This window comes from Varanus komodoensis, unplaced genomic scaffold (assembly GCF_004798865.1).
Source record: "Varanus komodoensis strain SLA01 unplaced genomic scaffold, ASM479886v1 scaffold25, whole genome shotgun sequence".
Taxonomy (NCBI): Eukaryota; Metazoa; Chordata; class Lepidosauria; order Squamata; family Varanidae; genus Varanus; species Varanus komodoensis.
In genome coordinates, this window is record NW_025335661.1 from 6,337,895 (window position 1) to 6,358,986 (window position 21,092).

Sequence of the window (21,092 nt, forward strand, 5' to 3'; positions counted from 1 at the left end):
AGGACTGTTCGCAGGAGTACATTGTAAAGAATTATTTCTACTACTACCTGTTCAGGATTTCAGCTGCAATGGGTCAAGAAGTTTTCTATATTACATTCCTTCCATTCACTTACTGGAGCGTTAACCCATGTGTTGCTAGAAAGCTAATTATTATGTGGTCGGTAAGTATTTTTCAGAGTATTATCACATATCTCTACTTTCTTCCGTTTGCAAGGAATCCATAGCAGTTTATAAGGTTCTGCTGCTCTCCATGTTATGCTCACAACAACTATGTGAGTTAAGTTAGGCTGGGATGCAGTGACTGGCTAAAAGTCACCCACTGAGCTTTATGGCTGAAGATGGACTGGAACCTGGGTCTCTCAAATTCCAGGCCAGCACTGTTAACCAATAGACCACACAGACTCTCTGTATATTACTATATTTTGACAAGTTATTGTAACAGTTGCAGTTACTTTTTGTCTTACTTTTTGGTTGCAAATCAAGCTGTATAACTTTTACATTTGTGGGATGTAATTTTCTGGAAAATGTAACATTTTAGCATGCTTATTTCTGAGTTCCCAACACTAACCCTAACATAAGAACGTATGAAGAATCGTGCTAGATCAGACCAGGGTACATCAGGCCAGCGTTCTGATCACAAAGTGGCTAACCAGCTGCTCACAAAAGACGTAAGTGCAACAGAGACCCTACTTCCCATGTTCCCCCGCAACAATTATTACTAGCATGCAATTTTTAGGTTTGATGCAGTGTTAAGTGAGCAGGTGTGCAGTGTGGAGTCCCTTGTTTCCTCTCCTCACATGGCTCCAAGGCATTCCTCAAGAACAGATTTTTAGGTCTTGGGGACTGGGGTCTGTAAAGGGAGGAGAGCTGAGTTCTGCCAGGGATTTCTGTTCTGCTGGTAGATGGACAACTTTGGGTACAACTTTGCCAAAACAAGAGAAACAATTGTAATAAATTCTTATAAAAACCCTGTATTCAAAATAAGAACCCTCATCTCAAACTTCAATCTTATACCACCTGCCTGGGAGTAAGCAATGGTGCTTACTTCTGAGTAAATGTTGATGGAATTGCATTTTTCTTCCAACAGCGCTATTACAGAGGTCATCCCATATTTTCAAACACTGAACTGAAGCTGAGAGTGGGTAGGACCTACTAATCCAGACTTTCAAATTCTGACCTGAAGATTCTTGTGTGCAGAATCTGCTGTGTATTCTCAAGTCAGAAATAATTATTTGTTAGGGAAAGGAAGAGTAAATCTCCATTCAGGACCACAACTCTAAGCTCTCTCCTCTTAAGAGATGGCCGATGGGTGTTGTCAAATCTGGTAGCTCTAGACACCTATGAAATGCTATGCATGCAATTCCAATCAAGCAACTTGAACTGAGCACAAAGCCTTGGTCGTAGAATGTGGATGGTTAGCCAGATAAACACTATTGCTCCCCTGCGCTTGGTGGCTCACCCACCATGGAATATCAGCCTGGGAGTCTGCATCCATGCTCAGATCTCCTCCACGGAATTGGAGTAATAAGATACTTAGCAAAGAACTCCTGAACCATTTTGTCACTTCATATTTCACCCATGGTGATGCTTGTCGGAACATGCAGTTTTCTGCATTCTTCACCATCACATACTTTTAAACAAGCACATTGCAACATGAAACCTGAACTTGTTTAGACACAAGGGATGATCTTACCCCATCCAATGACAGCAGCTTAAATTGGCCATGTATGTTGTAGGAGAACCTGACTGGAACAAAGCAAATCTGGATGCTAATTTCAGTATTACTTTGATTGTCACACTGATTATCTCTCACTGGTGATTTTAAGCCTATTAATTTTTGAATGCTTGCAAGAATTGGGCATCCAATTATCTGGAATAGCTTGACAGGGTGGAGTGGTGGCTCCCCACACATTTTCGCTTGTGTTTCAAAATTTGCATTCATGTTTATGAGTTAAAGACTGTCTAATGTTTTTTTTATGTCTGCATGTGTGTGTGTAGTAGTGACCTCTGCTGGAGCCACATGGATATTACTCAAAAAGGTTAAACACACAGTAGCTTGAATTCTTGGAGAATCCAACTAGATCTCTTCTTGGAGATCTATCAAATATAATAGATCAAGAGGCAATGTTTGTTTCATTTCTGTACCACCCCATAGCCAAAACTCTCTGGGTAATTTACAACAGACAACATCTTTGTGCTTTTAAGGGTTTATCTTGGGGAGAAAAAGCCTTTGTCATGTGCTGTGTGATGGAGATGTTAAATCGATATATGGAAACAGTGATGCTACCCAAGTTGAGGGGTGCCTGGGTATGATGTCCACCTCCCCACAAATCTTTCTTGGAACTTGCTCCACCAACCATCTGCACCATGCAGTAGCAGAAAGAGAAGTATCTTCTGTTTCTTCTTTAAACCACCATCACCCCTTGTATAAAAGGTTGAGTGCCTGTAAATATCGCTAGTACTTGCCTTTCAGCTTCCTTCTCTGATGTCTTCTGGTTCAGGGATGTTTTGAAAAACACCAGTCAGTCACTATCTTTATTACATTGTCTAGTCAAACCTTTTACTATTTTGGAACATGCATGGATTTAAGCAGATTTTTCTTCATGGGAGATCTGAGTCCTTAATACAATTAATTACCTCTGCAATCTTCCAGCTGTAATTATTCCAGTTATAATGTTGCCTTTTTTAACTGCATTGATTTACCTGGAAGGCATAAAACAGTAAAATACTTCATTGTGTAGAAGTATGCAAACTTTCCAGTTTAACAGCACTCTTTCCACTTGAGGCTTTAAATAGCATTTTTGTGCTTAGTACTAATGTTTAGCTGCTATGAACAGTCTGGAAATGGCTACAAGCTTGGTGAAAATAAGCTCCTCCACTGTTTTTGGTCCAGTTCAGCATAGGAAGAGGAAATCCGGCTCTCAGGGATTTGTAATCCAGAAAATATTGAAAGCAAACCGATTGTTCAATGCTTTTAAGACCTGATGGCCTAAAACACAGGCGAGTTGCATCAATTTGTGGCCCCAGATTTCCCTTGGAAATTCTTGGGTTGAGTTGAGGAGAATGTATAAGAAGGCAAGTTACCACTGGTACTGCCAAATCATACAAGGCAATACAGAGAACATTCTTTTATCCAAGCATGCTTTTAACCTCTGTGGTGGAAAAGGATGCTTCACAGTATTTATATCTTGTATGCATATGATTGAGCTAAGTACATATGAATTATTCTGCACATTGTTTCAAGTGCTTTGCATATGTATGCAGGCAGGTACTGCTCATTCTGTGACACTCACAGCAAATATATTAAAGGGCTAAGCCTAGATTATTTGGATTTTGCCAGGGGAGTGTGATACAAACTGATAGATTATACCACATTTGGATGCTTAGCAGTGCCCAGCTGATGGCTTCAGAGTGGCTTGAACACATTACGTTTTCCCTGAAACTCAAAATCTCCAATGCTTTTATCTTGAGTTTGTGTTGGTATATTCACAATTGCCTTTATTGCTGCTGCACGCATCCGTTCTGATTCTTCCTTATTTCACCTTAAACTGCATTTTAGTTAAATTGAAAGACTGTGGTTCTCTGGTTTCTGGTCTAACATCACACTGTTGCAACCCCCTCATATTTTTAGACTTTGAATACAGGCAGTCCCTGAGTTATGAATGTTTGAGTTACCAACAAACTATACTTAAAAATGAACTACCATAAAGCCTATCAATTTAAAAAATACTACAAAAAATCATTATCATTATAGAAAGAGAGGAAGCAAAAGGGGAGCGGGAGGCCTCCAAAGCAAAGGGGAGATCTCTCTGGCATTTCCTTGCTGCAGAAGGGAGGCACTTGAGCGGCATATAGAGATTCTCAATTTTTCTAATTTCATGGGGGTCCTACACCCCTAATTGCCACGATTGTGGAGAGCCAACTATATGTGATCAGAATTACATACAAATTTGACTTAAAGATGATTTACCATTTTCTCAGAAATGAAACTCTTTCATAACCTGAAGACTTTAACCTGAAGTAAATTTTGAACTACATACCACATTACAGGTTCCTATCTTGTGTGAAAGTACTTTAATAATTTTGAGCCCCCTATAAGTGAATATGGGAGTCTAAAATATAGGTAAGGATGATTGAGATTGCCATACTCACTGATGGGGGTCTTAAAATATTATGAAACTTTCCTTTGTTGCCAAACAATACAGATGCAATGCCTTGAAACTTAATTCGCTTTAGCGTGATTGCAATGGCTTTATTTTGTCCAGTCTCTGTGACTGAAAGCTCCTATTCTTCCTACCTCTATACAAATACTTGGACCACAACATTCCACACCATGCCGTTCTCTAAGGTTCTAGTTCCTGATGTACCCACAACACTTGCTTGTTCTTTGAACTTGAGCTTCAGCTTTCCTTGGAATGAAGGAGTTAAAACTAATTCTGACAAAGTATTATGAGGTGTGTGCTTTACTTCAGTTTTCCAAACACTGCACAGAATTAGTCATGCTTCTCCCTTTAACTTCCATGAGTCACATAACTTAATCCCCATACATTGGTCTAAAATTTGCAGGCTAGCTATCTCACACCATCCATTATGTTTCCATTTTGATCCTTCAGTAATGGAAAGGAGAGCTCTAAAAGCATTTTCTACATTGCAAGACAAAACTAAATGCACATTTTAATGCATGTAAAACATCACATGCTTTAATAATTGCATATATAAACATGTCATATGCTAATAAACAAAAAACCCTCCACCAGCTTTTTTCATATTCTAGCTGCTTCTTAAAATAAGCAAACATCCCTGCAATTTATTGACTCATCTTGAAATCTGTTCTGAACTAAAGGGCACTCTTAATTTTATGAACTGATCTGGTAGAAAACCAAGGCTGATTTCTAATTTTGTAAAGGCCTAGAGTGCCAGCTGTAAATCAGAATGTCTTTGAGAAACAACACAAGATGCTTTATAAGTAGAAATGCACTATCAGACCTGGTAATGCGGCCAATTCTGGTCTTGCCTCCCTCTCAACGGGGTGAGGGGACATTTCTTTTTTGACTTGCAGGAGGATTTACTGGGCATTTGTTGATTCAAAAGTGAGTTTGGATTTCTTTCCTTTTTCTTTTTTAATCAGTTTGGGCCATCGTGGATGGTTCGCAAAATCCCATCTTCCTTATTTTTTCTTACTTTTAGCATTCAGTTGGATTGGGAATAGTAATACTTCTTGTGAAACAAATGAGGTCCTACATGCAAATTGTCTTGCCCCCATGTGTAGCTCCTTAGTGCAAGGGACACACTGATCGATCCAAGTTCCCTGCCTTGTACAGAGGCACACAGGACTGCAGAACACGCAGGCAGGGGTGCAATGTGAGATGCCAGTGCTCAGCCAAGGAGAATCCAGAATTGCAGGTAGTTCTGATGATTTACACAAACCAGTTCTAGATGTGTCCATCGGCTACAAGAAGTGGTTTTGCTTTGCATTTGGTTTGTTTTTGTTTTTTAATAAAGCTGCTGGATCTTAGTCCAGGACCAGTTCACACCAACACATTTGACGTTACAACAAGGAATGACACAGAAAATTCATTCTCCCCCAGCCACTGTAAGATTGCAGCTAAACAGAGAGGGGTATCAGGGATGAGAGCAGCATCTTTGCTAACACAAAAGTGTTGGTTCTGCATCCCTGTGAGTCTTGGGACCATTAAACCATGGTATGCAGGTGTATCAGCAGCAAGGTGTCAGACCAACCTCCAACCCTCTCACCTGTGCTTTTAGCTGAAGAAAAGATTTGCTACTCACTAAAGGATGGAAACTGGATTTAGGGTTATGAGCTTTTAACTCAGATCTCAACCCAAATAGAGAACAACTCATCACTCTGATGTTATTATGAGCAATACTTCAACTTGTTACATAGTTTCTTTTTTAATTTGTCTTCAAGCATTCTGCATTTCCATTCTGAACCAGAACAGCCAGTGCTTTGTGGAGTGAAATCCATTTGTGAAAGTGTAGCAAAAAATGGCGCCAGCATAGCATACTAAAAAAAAAGTCACTTTTCCTCAAATCTCCAGATGTGAGCTGCTGATAAAAGACCCAGTTAGGCTTTTGCTATGATCTTGACCTTGTGACCCAACCAGTGACTTCAATTAATACAGGCACTATCTGTCATTAGCTGTTATCCATGACCATCAAAGGAACTGTTGCGCTTCTGAAGTGCGTGATTCATTGAAGGCAAAGCTCCAGGCTACCAGTCTCAAAATCCTGATTTTAGGGGCGTTCTCGAGCAATTCTGTAGCCTTCACTGGTGCATGAGTGATAGTATGCTGAGAAAGCAGCTTGAAGATAGCAAACTCTGATGCTACGGCTTGGTTCCACTCTGTCACAGCTGATTTTTCCAGGAAGGTGGGAGAAGCTTTTGGCATTTTGTGTGAACATGCCATAGGAGTTAAAAACTTAGTGAGAGCAACAGAAAATGCAGTGAATGTGATGACGATAGCACAGAAAGGTGTTCATATTCAAGCTTCACATAAGTAGCATAATGTGCTACAACAAAACATTATTTGGCATGAGGGATATTTAAAAAACAAAGAAAGAAGGAACAGATGCACAAACGAAGAACAGCACTCTTAAGAATCATATTGGATCCTTTATGGCTTCTCTGTCCCCTGCCCGCCCCTCCCCTCTAGATGCCAATACCTTTTTCATTCTTTAGCATCGTCATAGAATTGTTGTAATGCACTCAAAGGAGCTGCTGAAATGCCATGGAAAACTTGTGACACTTTATCATGACGGGAAGGCTAGAGAATTAAATGCAAGAGGGCAGATGGAGTCTTCCACAGGAAATGATATGAAATTTAAACTGGAGTGGCATCTTGAGGCATAGTGAAATATAAAAAAGAGAGAGGTAGAGAAGGGGGGAGGGAGGAGTGGGGCAAAGCAAGATCAAAAAGAAATACAAATCCTGTAGACAAGAAATTAGTTACAAACTTTCAACAAGATGTGGCAGCCCAAATCCTTCCTGTTTTTATGTGTTTAATAATCCAGCTGAGCATGGCTTGCCATATCTTTGCTTAAGGCTATTGCCTAGAGATTAGGTTCATGAAAGAGGAACATGTTTTCTCCTTAAAGGTATAAAAATGCTGGTTGCTTATTGTTATTATTATTAATTCTATTTCTATACTACCCTCTGGCCAAAACTCACTGGCTGGTTTACAGTAGTTCAAAAACCAAATGCTACAATAACACACCATTTTAAAAAATCCAAACTACAAAAATCCAAAAACAAATTAAAAACGGTGAGATATGGTAAAGGTTAAGCCTGTTAACACCTGTTAACACTGAGATGGGTAGTCTTCACAAGCCCCTGAATATTCTTTTATGACTTTAAATGCTTTGGCATAAAGGAACAACTTAACTTGGCACCAGGATGATGAGATGAGCACCGGACAGGCTTCAGCAGGGAAACTATTTCATGGGTGGGTTACTACCATTGAGAAGGTCCTCTTGCTTGTTGCTGCCCTCCAAGACCTTCTCAGAGTCGGCACTTGGAGCAGGCCCCCGATGCTGACAGTAGAGTCAGTTGAAAGAGGTGCTCTATCAAGTGTAGCAATCCTAGACCACTTGGGTTTATGATGGGTGGGATTATGATGCCTTCTGCTGTGACTTCAGAAGAGTCTTTCCCAATCTGATGGTCTCCAGAAGTGTTGGACTACAACTCCCAGAGTTCTCTGCCAGTGTGGTCATTGACCCGACTGGCAGGGCATATTGGGAGCTGTGGTCTAAATATATGGAGAGCATCAGATTGGGGAAGACTGCTTTAGAACATTTTACCTTCTTCATGTATGATGCGTTTGGGGCACTTCTTTCAAAGTTGCTGCATTTCAATATCTTTGAAGTTACCTTTGTTCATGTTTTAATGCATGGTTTAATCTTACTTTGTGCCTTTGCCACAGAAAGTGAGGGAGCATAGGAAGCAGATAATAAAAATCCAAAAGGTTTTCTCTAGAGTTGAGTGATTTGAGTAGAGACGATCTAGTGTGTTGCCCAGAGTGCCAAGGTCCCTTGAGAGCTGTGATAGGTCTCCGAGAAAAACAGGGCACATGTGGACGGCTCCCCAGGTGTGCCCTTTCAGCAGAATGGGACTCCCAGCAGTTCACCAAACAGCAGGCTGTAACAATATGATTCAGCTGGAGCGCATTGCACCTCCTGAATTGAGAGCAGCACCCACTTGCTTTTAAACTGAAGACAGTCCCCAGCCAGAGAGCTCTGTGAAAAAGGCTTTGTTTAAATAAAACTTGACTGTTTGGAAGAGCCTGAGTCTGTGGGGTGCAGTCCACCAACTCAAACGGTCAGGAACTTGATTCTACTGGGAATTTGGAAGTCATAGCAGCTCCTATTAGGTTCAAGTGTGCCCACCTGAGAGTTACAGTTTTTGCAGGGTGGAGGAAAGCCCTTTCTCTAGAGCATGGGAAGCTAAGCTGATGCTCCTTCAGATGAACAATGTCATTATATAATAATTTAAAATTAATAAGATACAGGACATCCTTCTGCAAGGTACTGGGTTGGGGAAGGCTGATGCAGGGTTTCATAGGCCTAATTCTATGAAAAATGTCCTACCTTTTAATTTGTCTTCTTTTCAAACCAAATCTGCCAAGAAATAAGAGTATATAGACTGCTGAAGGGTTTACTTATGGTATTGGTGGGAATGTTTTGTCTTCCCTGGGATACTGCTTTTCAGTGTAAACAGACAAGGTAAAGCACAGTCCAGTTGCATGTTGGTGGAGTGAGGAACATCTAAATTGGCCTTCCCCCACCAGTTTTCCTGCTTTGGACTTCAAGTCCTATCGGCTCCCTCACCAGCATGGTTAATGGGCAAAAATGTTGGGAATTAAGTATCTAAAGGACACCTGATTATGAAAGGCTGGTCTAAAATCAGAGCCGGTGCACAAGAATGATTAGTGTTCAGCCACTGGGTGATCTGTGGCTACTCACTTTTTCTCAGTTTAACCCACTTCATGGGGCAATTGTGTGAATAAAGTGGGTTAGCTGTCTGTCTGTCTGTCTGTCTCAATTCTTGAACCACAGCAGTGAACTTCTGTACCCGAGAATCAGTCTGAAGTCTCCTTAGGCCAATGAAAGAAGCCCCTCTCCCTTGTAACTTCAGGACAAATGTAAACATAAATACCTTTCTGCTCTTCCAGATGGTCATGTACATTGGTCAAGTCTCCAAAGACCTTCTGAAGTGGCCTCGTCCTGGTTCTCCACCCGTGGTCAGGCTAGAGGAAAGGACAACTGCAGAGTATGGGATGCCATCCACACATGCAATGGCAGCAAGTGCGATCTCTTTCACTTTTGTTGCTATGACGGTGGACCAGTACAAGGTATGCATAAATAGTCCCACAGAGCCTCCCTGAACTGTGCAGTCTTCTTGTCCAGGACTTCAGAATGCCTCCTGCTCTAGATTCGTCCGTCCATCTGTCTGTCTCAGTATGCTTCACTAGCCTAGAGCCGTGAAAGCCTGAAAACAAACAAACAAACAGAATCTATGGGGAGGAAAACAGGGAAATTTGTTTTCTCCAACTTTTCCAAAAAGTCAATTTTCACCTTTTTCTCCCACTAGGTTTGTTTCTCCCTGGATGTTCACTGCACTTGGTGCTTATGCGCATTGGTTCTCATCTGTTATTCTAGCATGCTGCTATTAATTCTACTCCTAGTCCATCTTTGTTCTTTATTTTGATCCATGTGGGTCTTCAAATACAGTTCATTGGCAGTAAATTTCATAGTCATCCTTTTGCAGAGATTAATTTGGAGCTCTTCAACCAGGTTTAATGTAGACTTAATGCCTTCTGCAGTTGTGGCTGTCTTTACTCTCCATCGTGTGACTCCACATGAAAGAGTCAATTGCACAGGGCCAAATACAGGGCCAATATATTTGTGCACACACATAGCTGTGCCCTCTCTTCTCAATCCTCCACCCTTTTGCAGAGAGGTAGGGAAGAATCGATTCCCCTTCCTCCTCCTATAGGTGCTGCTGCTGCTGCTGTGTTGTTTTGTTGGATCAGCTTGGGTTTCAAATATAGCTGGTTGGCTCTCAGTTTAGAGACCCCTTGAAATGAACAGGATTCCAGCTGGTTGTGAACAGAGTATGTCATAACTGAGTATGGCCCTGGAGCCAACCCCCCCCCCCCCCCCCCGGTGATTCCTGCATCTCTGGCACCCAGTCCCAGCAGCGCCAACCCAGGCCCATGGCTGCAGGAATGAAATTCTTCTGACCACATCAATGCAGAACACGTGATTGCTAAATATTTTGCTCCTGGGTTTATGATTCTAATTCACAAGACTCGCAGTTACTCAGAACTTGCCCTGACACTAAACCCTGCATATGGATGGGCCCTTGTACCTGCTTGATTATACGCTACCTATGATTTGCTACTCATTTCCCCCACCTTTCTTATGTTCACAGTACCCACTTGAACTAGGCCTTATGGGAGCCTTTTTATTTTCAACCCTGGTATGCCTGAGCAGAATTTACACAGGAATGCACACGGTGCTGGTAAGGCGTCTCCTTGCTAAGTTGATCCATGCAATGACGTGTTGATTTCTCATGTTAGTCCTCAAGCGTAAATGTAAGTCAGTATTAGAAAAATTAAAGCTCTCTTTCACACACACAGTGATGCTTCTAACTACAGCCAGTGCAACATTTCTGTTGCATCCTTCCTGCACTAAGGCTATGCATGTAAATATACTCCATGCTTAAGCATCCTGAACATGAAAATAATTTTTCTCTCCTCTTCATGCCATCCTTTCTCCCCCAAAATTGAGTGCCATTCTTTAGGCATTGCCTATATGCAGGTGGCCCTTGGGACAAAGCTTTCTGGCCCAGTGAAATGGTGGACTTCCCAAAAACTTCCAGGGGTTACTCACTAAGTGCTTCAGGGGAATGGGAAGGACAGCAACAGCTGAATGGTTTGCTATTGGTGGAATACATAATCTTATGCACTATATAACTAAAAATAGCCCCAAAGTCAGCTTTCCAGCACATCTGTAGAATGTTAAGTTGGGGAAAATTTTTCTAATTTCTGTACTCAGAAAAAAGTAGATTATAAAACTTAAAATAAAATCTCAGCACAATAATCACAGGCAGTAATTCTTGTGATTTGGTAGTGTTTTGTGTATGTTGCCTTTCCTTGTGACAGAAGGACAAGGGACATTCTAATTTTAAATGCATACAGTGAAAAAGACTGTTCTCATTGGCTCTCCTGGCCCTGGTCTCATGCGAAAGTCTTCTGCTGTTACGTTCTGTGTAATGCAATTCCATCAGTCTGTATTATGATCCTGAATGAGTATTGGTACTTCTAGAACACCTGTTCAGTTAGTGAAGCCCCCTCTGCTATGTGCACACACATACATAGCACAGACCTGTTCACTGAACTTGACACCTACTTGACGGTAAGGAAGGGAGAAGCTATGGTGATCCCAGCTTCTACAGTATTACACTGCCATTTGAGGCAAGTAGGATTTTTAAATTAGATTAGATCATTGTTTAATTTAATTCCTCTCCAAATGTGTGTTTGGAATTATTTCCATAATGGGGAAGGGTTGTGCCAGAATTAGGTATCCACATGGAATTTACAGGGGAGATCAACAGACAAGAATGAACAGGAATTTAATAGCCTGTGCTCACATCTTCCTGGCAAATTCTATTCGTTCTGGATTTAATGAACTAAGGGAGCAATCCTGTGAGTGTTTATACAGAAAAAAGTCCTACAACTCACAGCATGCCCTGGCAACACTTTGAGGCATAGGATTATTCCTTAAGAGTCACGCACTAGAAAGGGTAGCCTCCAGGCAAAAGGTTATAGTGTTGCTAAAACTTGTACCCATCACCTGAACAAACTGGAAGTCTGAGGTTTGCTGTGTGTCTCTTTAGTACCTGCCAAATTGGCTATTTTAATCTGCCTGGGCTAGGATTGTGAGACTTCACAGGCATCTTTGAAGGATGAGAGAATTCTGTTGCCTTCAAGGAGGCACTTATGAAGCCTTTACCAAACATCCAGAGGTTTCAGAAAATGACTGCCCTGTGGCAGTTATTCAGTCATCTTCCATTCCTGGGGAAGGTGTTGGAGCTGCTTTCCAATACCAGGCAGCGTTGGATGCTGTAATATGTTTCGATCCATTCCAACCCATTTCTGACCCAGTAGAGGGATAGAGATAGACTTGGTTGCCCTGGTAGATGACTTAGGCCAGGTAATAGATACAATGAAGAATGCAACCTTGTTGATTTTCCTTGACTTCTTGATGGTAGGGTAGCATTTTATATGGATTGCAATAACCTTCTCGACCACCTATCCAGGTTGGGCTTGCAAAGTATGTTGCTATGATGGCTTCAGCCCTTTTTGGAGAATTAATCTCAAAAGGTGGTGACAGGGACTGTTGCTCTACACTTGGAGCCATTGGCTTATGGGTGCTGCAAGGGTCTGTCTTGTCCCCCATTCATTTTAATATGTATCTGAAACTGCTGGAAGAAGTTATCCAGAAGTTTAGGCTGAAATATCAGTGTACAAATGACAGTTCTGCCATATTACCTCTGTATGTCTTCCCCAAATTCTGAATAGATGTAAATGTGTGGTTGTTCTTCCTGCATTAGGGAGGATAGTTTTACAAAGAATTTATTTAGTTAAAAGCTTCATATGGTGCTTTTCAGGGGGACCTCTCCCTAATGTGCATGGCTGGAGAGGACCAGCAATCAGGGGTTGCAGTACCAAGCATTAGAAAAGAATGGCTTTAATTCATCTGAAAAGGAGGGAACAAGCAAGTGAATCAGCATAGCTACAGGAGGAGATCAGATTCAAGTCAACTCTATTCAATACAGATAACTGGATTCATTAAAATATATTTAAACTGCAGATGCTTTATTGTTGCCACAACTTTACCTCACTCTCTTGAGATCTAAAATGTTCTTACCAAACTATAATTCAATCTGTTGAAAAGGAGGACTCTCTTACACATTAAAATAGCTTTATTCTTTCAAGAGAGTCAACAAAGGCTTCACTCTTCACTGCCACCAACCAAATCTGAATTTAGAAAAGTTCTTTATTATCATCTCTGCATACTAAAGGAAGAATGCAGACTCCATTTTTACCAAGTTTGGGTCATTAATTAAAGATAGACTGGAGAATCTTCCCTTTTAAGCTACAGTTTGATCTAATAAAGGCAAGACATTTACCAACGTTCATGACAATGATGATAAACTTGCAAAATGTGGTGTACATGTGTGAAATATTTGCATGTCACGCTGTTGTATGATTATTAGCCACTCTAATATATATCCAATTTCCTGTATAACACAGGACAAAACAGCAGAGACATTGAACATTTCCGGACTTGGAAGGTCCATCATAATATACTAGCACAAGTTATGGAAGCTTCTATGTAAAATTATATATGAACATTTCCTAACCTGGGGCCCTTCAGATGTATTGGATTACAACACCTGTCATTTTCAGCTTGAATGGGGATGATGGGAGTTGTGATCTGTTGGATTGCATGTAGAGTTAATCTGAAGAGGGAGGAGGCTTACTATTCAAATCTGCCAATGTTCGTTGTGATCTTTTGAAATAATGTACATCGAGGTGAAAGAATGGTTTGTTGGGAAAGGTCTGTACTGTTTTGCATTCACCATGGAATGAGGATCGGCTGATACACTGGAATGTCTATTCTTGAACAGCCAAGCTGACAGTATTCCAAATAGTACTTTTGCTTCATTAACCTGAAAGTGAACTGGTTTCAAGCCACTCATCAATAATCCAGACCTAGGTTACTAGAATTACTTTTTTTCTTTTTTGCCTCTGTTAAACTGGCATACATTCAGTTCTTTCTGCTGTGTTCACACCTTTGTTCCTCCTCAATCTTTTCATTAATATTATTTCCTCCTTATGGAAAGTACATGAAGGACACACAATCCTTTCTGGAGAAAATATGAAATTAAACTGAGGTTATGGGTGGGGAGAAGTTTGTATTGATAGAAAAACTGTTGTCTAAACTTGCTTTAAATGTCTTTCTGAAACCCTTTGCATCTTTTAGTCATTGGAAGTTATATTTTTAGAAAACATGGATGAGGTCATTTTCCTTCCGGAACAAAGATGAAGATGAGTAGCTGAAGTATCTGTGTGTGTTTGAATGGTACATAATACAAAAATATGCACAATACTGCCATAACTCTACAAATGTAGGCAATATACTACCCCTGAAAATCCAATTTTCACCAATATTAAGAGTCCAGAAAAGAATTAAAGGGGCAAGTCCACAATCCCTTCTTTCTAGCACAGGTCTGGTTTATTTAGTCTTGTTATCTACTTGAATTCTGGCTACTATTATGAGGCGATGAACATATTGCAAGCTTTAGGTGAAACATGTAGAATTTTTTTTTCAGACTTCAGTAGTCACCCATCCTGCATTATATGTGACTACACTCTCTGTCTACTGGGGAAATATTCTAACAATTGGTATCCCTATAAGTAGATCAGTCAGTGAGGGTGATCAGTTGATATACAATTTAAACTATAGTGGATGGTGCAAACATGTGAAGAGTGCTCCAGACCCTGTTTTCTCTTGTCACATGTGTCAGTCAGCTGAACTAGAGAATCTCCATGGATAGAGAAGATTCTCTTCTTCAAACCCTCACCTTTCATGGGTATGGCTTGAAGGGAGCCATACCGATCTGCTGCTGTTGCAATTTAGAAAAATGTGTATCAAGCTGGTGCGGATGGAAGTGATGGGGGAAAGGAGCAGAGACGGTGTGCACCCTCTCCATGAAAGTCTGCTCATTCTGCATCTAGACCAACTGAACAGGGTCTGTATATCAGCTTTGCAGTGTATGGAGAAAGGGACTGAATTCTCCTTGGAACTGCACAGGGCTAACCACTAGACCCCCATCCATTTATCAAGGACAGTCCCCCCTAGACCAGCATCCTCCTGAAGTCACTCCTTCCCCACCTGAACAGTATCACAAGTTTATCTCACCGTGAAATCTACACAGCAGAAAATAATGCAACATATGAAGTTATGATATAACTTGTCTGAAGAAATCCAGGATATAATGGCAGAAACAGCATGAGGAGGTCAGTCTGAGGTGACCGCTATGTGATACGCCATTGAGGCAGGCACAGCATGCTGGTACAAACCCCTAGTTTAGCTCTCCTGCTAGATATTTTACCCTTAAATCTCAGATGAGGAATGCGCATCCTCAAGGGTGCTATCCAAATGCAGGTAGATACCCCCAGCTTCCTCCAGCATCAGTAGAATCAACCAGGAATTGTAGTGGAGGTGCTAAGCCTGTCAAGAGAAGCAGTTGATGTGCCACCCATACTGCGCCTATTCATTTACAGTTCTGTCCCCTCTCTCACCTGGTGTCCTCTAGATGTTTTGGACCATAGTTTCCAACATTCCTGATCATTGGCTTTCTTCATCAGAAGTCCAAAACATCTGGAGGGCACCAGGTTTGGGAACATAAGCCCCATTCACTTTAGTGACTGCACACTATGTAGAACTAACATTGGATAAAACCCCAGACTGGGGAAGGCTGGTCTAAGATAGCAGAAGAACCCTACTGGTTGGATCAGCCCAGAGGTCCATAAAATCCCGCACGGGGACACCTAATGCTCCTAACAGGGGCAGCAATCATGGAATATTGTTGCAGCGCCTCGTCTTAAAAAAAATAGGTCAAAAGCTAAAGGGAGAATTGCCTGTGTGTGCTGTCAAACTTTTAAATACACACTATAGTGAGAGAACATGCTGAAGGTAACAAAGAGGTGAAACTCTACAAATGCCTCCAAAACCACTAACTAAATGCGACAATAGTTTTAGTTTTAGTTCAGTTCATGCCTTGAATTGTTTTTTCTGGTGTTGTGAGAGAAGCTTTAAAGATCATGGTAAACTGTTTTTAAAAGAACAAAATAAAAGATAACGGGAGGGCCATGGGGAAAGATGCAGGAATGCCCTTTGTCTTGGGAGGAATGGAGGCTCTGGAATAAATTGAATTGGTGCCAATATGAAAAGAATAGCTAGTGTAGAAATATCCAGGATAAAGGTGTTGGCTATGAAAGCCACATTTTAACAAGGCCAAGAACAGAGAATCCTTTGTTTGTAGCTGTTTTGTTTGTTTGTAGCTGTCCTGTTCTCTTAAAAGGGAAGATCACTGCAAATATCTGAAAATGTAGGGGGATGCAACAAAGAGCCATTGCATAATGACCAGTATGTTACTGGGCTGAGTAAAAGGAGACAAGACGGAGGTGTACAAAATCATGCAAGGAATGGAGAAAGTGGACACAACAACATTTTTCTTCCACTCCTATAACATTGGAACCCATTGGGATCTTCCCATGAAGCCAAGTGAAGGGATATCCAGAAGAGATAAGAGAAAGTTCTTTTCCGTGCACTTGTATATGTAACCTATCCAATTTATCACCACTACGGCCATTGCTGTGGATGGCTTTAAAAAGGGATTGGACAAATTCCTGGATGAGAAGGCTATCCATGGCTACTAGTCCTGGTGGCTAAATGCTAACTCTGGTATCAGAGGCAGTATGCCTGCGTACACGTTGCTGGGGACATGAACAGGAGAGTGCTAATCCTCCCATGTCCCGCTTTAGCCAGTGGCGCATGGTTGGCCACTGAACAGAATGCTGGATGCAGCAAGCCTCTTACATTAGTCTCTTGCACCCCTATGCTAAAACATAAGTACTTTGGTATCGCATCATGTGGTACACTTTGGTATCTCGCCGTGTACACACTAACACCTCCTCCAGTGTCTGTCACTGGAATAAGTCAGTTTAATCAATTTTGTCCGGGCAGTACACAAAACCTGTGTAGGCTTTTAAAGGGTGTAGCTACTGGTTTTGGCAGCTCTGCTGAATAGAAACTGGCACTATGACCTTGTGTGGGAGTTAAGTATTGGCTGTCATTAAATCGTGGGTTGTTATTGCAGGTGTTCCCTAGAAAATAGGGTGACGATGACATGTTATCCACAAACAACCCAACAACAAAGTGTGGATTCTCTTCCTCGATTGCTTGTTATTAACAACTCATAGTTAAATCATAGCATGGAGTTACAACTCATGGTTCAGCAACAGTTCATGCTCTGGGTTGTTGTTACATGTGAATCAAGCAGCTTCTTTTCCTTTCTGCAAAGCTTAATTTTTTATAAAGGCAAAGGCATTTGCCAGAACATGATTCATCTGTTATTCATTATCCTAGTGATTCAGAAAACAAGGAGATGAGGTCATAACCAAACTTATTTATTTGTGTGTCCGTGTGCAGGCACTGTGGAGCCAGGCCTCTCCCCTCCGTTTTTTTGGTGCAAGTGGGAAAACATTAACGCTCATACTTCCATTCGCAGTGGTCACCAGTTCATTTCCAGGTTTTTAACCTTTAAAACCAAAGCCCCTAAATTGCTTAGGGCCATGTGTCTTTCCCAGTATCAATTCATCTGGACCTTTAAGCCATCATGTCACACCCTCCTCCAGATATTCCCACCAAATGAGACAAGGCAGGGTAGAACCCTGTATGTGGACTAGGACCACTTAGCACCTAAGTTACGATCCAGCCAGCTGTAGATGAAGACCTTCCTCCCACCCTCAGACATTTGAACACACATTTTCTGTTTTCAGCATTTTATTCCAATTCTAGTTTTAATCCAGCTTTAGGCAGCTGGTTTTATCTTGCCTTTATTCTGGAATGTTTTTATACATATACTTAATTTTTTAATATGTTGATATTTGATAGTATATTGTACAACACTCAAAGAACTTTGGTTATTTGGTGGTTTAAAAGTTTTGCAAATATATTATATGTATGACTAACATTATCTTCTTCTGTATCTTTCCAGGACGTGATTGTTGGCAGCCTGATCTCAGTACTATTAACTGCTCTTGCTTATCCTACCTGGGACCTCATTGATCACCTGATACTAACCAGCCCTTTGTGTCCTGTATTCTGCTTTACGGTGCCCCTTTTCTTATGCTACAACTATCCTAAAGTAGATTATTACAGCCCTACGAGGGCAGATACCACCACTGTTCTAGGAGCTGGGGCAGGAGCCACTATAGGATTCTGGATGAATAATCACTATGTCTCTGATGCTTTGACTGAAGCTCCTGCATACAGTACTGTGTCAGTCACTGGCAAGATGCTTCTGATGGTTGCAAAGTTCCTGGTAGGAATTGGTGTACTGCTTGTCACACGGCAGATCATAAAAAACTTGGCTCTTAAATCACTGTGTTCTTGGTACAAGGTTTCTATTAATGATCTTAAAGCTCTGCAGCAAGTTGAAATTGAAGTGCCCTATAAATTCATAACCTATTCTTCCGTTGCCCTGAATGCTACAGTGCTTGTGCCATTACTGCATAATATGTTGGGTTTAAGCTAAATGCTATGCATTTTTTCCAAGAATAGCCCAGATTATGGGATGCACTAGAAATGTATGCTATTGTAAAGACTTGAATAAAATAGTATTGTGCCTTTCTGCACTGCTAATACTGGAGATCTGAAAGGAGCTTCTTAGTGGTCTATTCCCTGCAGCACGAGACAATTAGATATTCAGCAGCTTCCATCTACCCGCAACTCTAGCAGTTTTGTGAACTTTAGGGAGTTTTCCAAATCAAGCCAAGCACTGCACTTCCTACAACAGAAGCATGATTCTGCAAGATCCAGTGTAGGTAAAGACGTTTCTACAAGCATGTAAGAAATGACAGTTGTAGGAAGATTAGGATGCTGTGTGCAAGGCAGTTATGAGGACACTGCAGTTGATTTGGCTCTGAAACAGGTTGCCCACCTAGCAAGAAGAGTGGAACCTTGAATTAATCTTCTCGAAAACCAGCCTATGAAATGCCCCTTTGTGTGTGAGTGGACTTTTATCTGTTCAGTCATTGCTGTGATGCTCTTGGCACTCCATCCTAACGTAGGACAATGTTGACAACATTCTGTGGCATGGTTTTGTATTACTTGTCCAAAAGGTGCAAGTAGAGCAGACATCTTGTTACAGGGTTTTTGTTGGTTGTTGTTAGTCGCGAAGTCGTGTCCGACCCATCGCAACCCCATGGACAACATTCCTCCAGGCCTTCCTGTCCTCTACCATCCCCAGGAGTCCACTCAAGCTCACACCAACTGCTTCAGTGACTCCATCTAGCCACCCCATTTTCTGCCATCCCCTTCTTCTTGTGCCGTCCATTGTTGCCAGCATTAGGCTCTTCTCCAGGGAGTCCTTCCTTCTCATTAGGTGGCCAAAGTATTTGAGTTTCATCTTCAGGATCTGGCCTTCTAAAGAGCAGTCAGGGTTGATCTCCTCTAGGACTGACTGATTTGATCGCCTTGCAGTCCAAGGGACTCGCAGGAGTCTCCTCCAGCACCACAATTCAAAGGCCTCAATCCTTCGGCATTCAGCCTTCCTTATGGTCCAGCTTCACAGCCATACACTGCAACTGGGAAAACCATAGCCTTGACTATATGCACTTTTGTTGGCAGGGTGATGTCTCTGCTTTTTAGTATGCTGTCTAGATTTGCCATAGCTTTCCTCCGCAGGAGCAAGCGTCTTTTCATTTCTTGGCTGCAGTCCCCGTCTGCAGTGATCTTGGAGCCCAGAAAAATAAAATCTGTCACTACCTCCATTTCTTCCCCATCTATTTGCCAGGAAGTGAGAGGACCAGATGCCATGATCTTAGTTTTCTTAATGTTGAGTTTCAAGCCAACTTGTTGGTACAGGCCATTAAGTCAATCCCTGACTTACGGAGTTCCTATGAAGGAAATCCTTCCAAAATGTCCTATCCATGACAGCCCTGCTCAGCGCTTATAAATTCAAGGCTGCAGCTTCCTTTATGGAGTCAGGTTATTGACTCTTGATTGCTGATCTGGGCTCCCATACAGGGTCCGCATCAAGGGTAGGCATGGTCAAGCACAGACCTACCAGCATGTGCCTCCTGGATTTACCTCTCCTCTTCCCCATTGCAATCTGTTTGTTCATCAGCCTCTTGACCTGGTCTAGACAACTGTGGTGCTGAGAAGGAAACATACTTGTTCTCACTAGATCTTCCTGTCAAGCAGGGAAATGGTAGTGGTGATGAGAAAGAGTAATGGTAACTGGTGATGAGAAGGTTCTCACTAAGAGGCAGGTCTCCTTGAGGGTACCTTGCCCAAGGGCCTTCAGAGACCTGGAGCTGACATGGCTCCCATGCTCCTCTTGTACAAATTTTGTGCCACTTTTAGCTTAATTCTTTCCTATCAGAAAATGTGACAATTCATCAGCTTTCAGGCTCAGTATTGGAAGAAATTTCATGGATATAGCAGTGCTATGATCCTCTGAAACTGTGCAATGGTAGGGTTTCTAGATCTGCAGTAGTGTGCATACTCCATCATCACAGCTACTCAATTGCTCCATCAGTGGGGCACTTAAGCACGAAACTTTAGAGCCAACAAATTTAATTGCGAGTGCAAATGTGATTATGGCGTATTTTTTGCTACCTAACAAGTTTCACTGCAAGACTTTGAATCTTTCCCTCTGATTTCCACTAGTCATTTTTGTGCAACTGGATAGTTCCTTTTGCCAGGTGAAAGCTTTAACCAAGCACACAAACAGCTACTGCCCTGGGAGCTTTTTAAAAACTTTCTCTATACTGGACTTTAGGGCAGGATGGAGCTAAAACTAGAAATGGTTTGATGCTAAAAAAGATCCATTAAGATCTCAATTATAATCATCATCACAAACTGCTATAAGACTGTAGTTTTGCACAGACTCTCCAATAGGGAATTAAATGCACTACAACAGCAGAAACTTCAGAGTTTAGACTTATAGGCCTGGGAATTTGCTCAAATATAAACACAGGCATAGACTTCTGTAACGCGCTATACGTGGGGCTGCCCTTGAAGATGGTCCAGATGGTCAATTGGTGCAAAATAGAGCTGCCAGGTTGCTGACGGGGACTGGGTGTTGTTCTCATATAACCCCAGTTCTCCGTCAGCTTCAGTGGCTCCCCATTGAAGTCTGGGCCCAATTCAAGGTGTTGGTTATCACCTATAAAGCCCTCAATGGCTTGGGACCTGGTTATCTAAAGGAG

The 21,092-nt window shown here is 41.7% G+C and overlaps 1 protein-coding gene across 1 annotated transcript; it reads left to right on the forward strand.

The window, feature by feature from the left end:
• The first annotated feature begins 23 nt into the window (after positions 1-23).
• Positions 24-19,147, forward strand: SGPP2 (sphingosine-1-phosphate phosphatase 2). The gene is made up of 4 exons (XM_044433019.1): positions 24-161; positions 9,189-9,368; positions 10,451-10,540; positions 17,873-19,147. The coding sequence occupies exons 1-4, from the start codon at positions 69-71 to the stop codon at positions 18,410-18,412; spliced, it is 903 nt and encodes a 300-aa protein (XP_044288954.1). The 5' UTR covers positions 24-68; the 3' UTR covers positions 18,413-19,147.
• The last annotated feature ends 1,945 nt before the right edge of the window (positions 19,148-21,092 follow it).

Excerpts from the sequence above, each read along its gene's own strand:
- SGPP2 (XM_044433019.1), top strand. The coding sequence starts at position 69 with ATGGGTCAAGAAGTTTTCTATATTACATTCCTTCCATTCACTTACTGG. Across the intron at positions 162-9,188 it reads AGCTAATTATTATGTGGTCG|ATGGTCATGTACATTGGTCA; the intron begins GTAAGTATTTTT and ends CTGCTCTTCCAG. Across the intron at positions 9,369-10,450 it reads TGACGGTGGACCAGTACAAG|TACCCACTTGAACTAGGCCT; the intron begins GTATGCATAAAT and ends TTATGTTCACAG.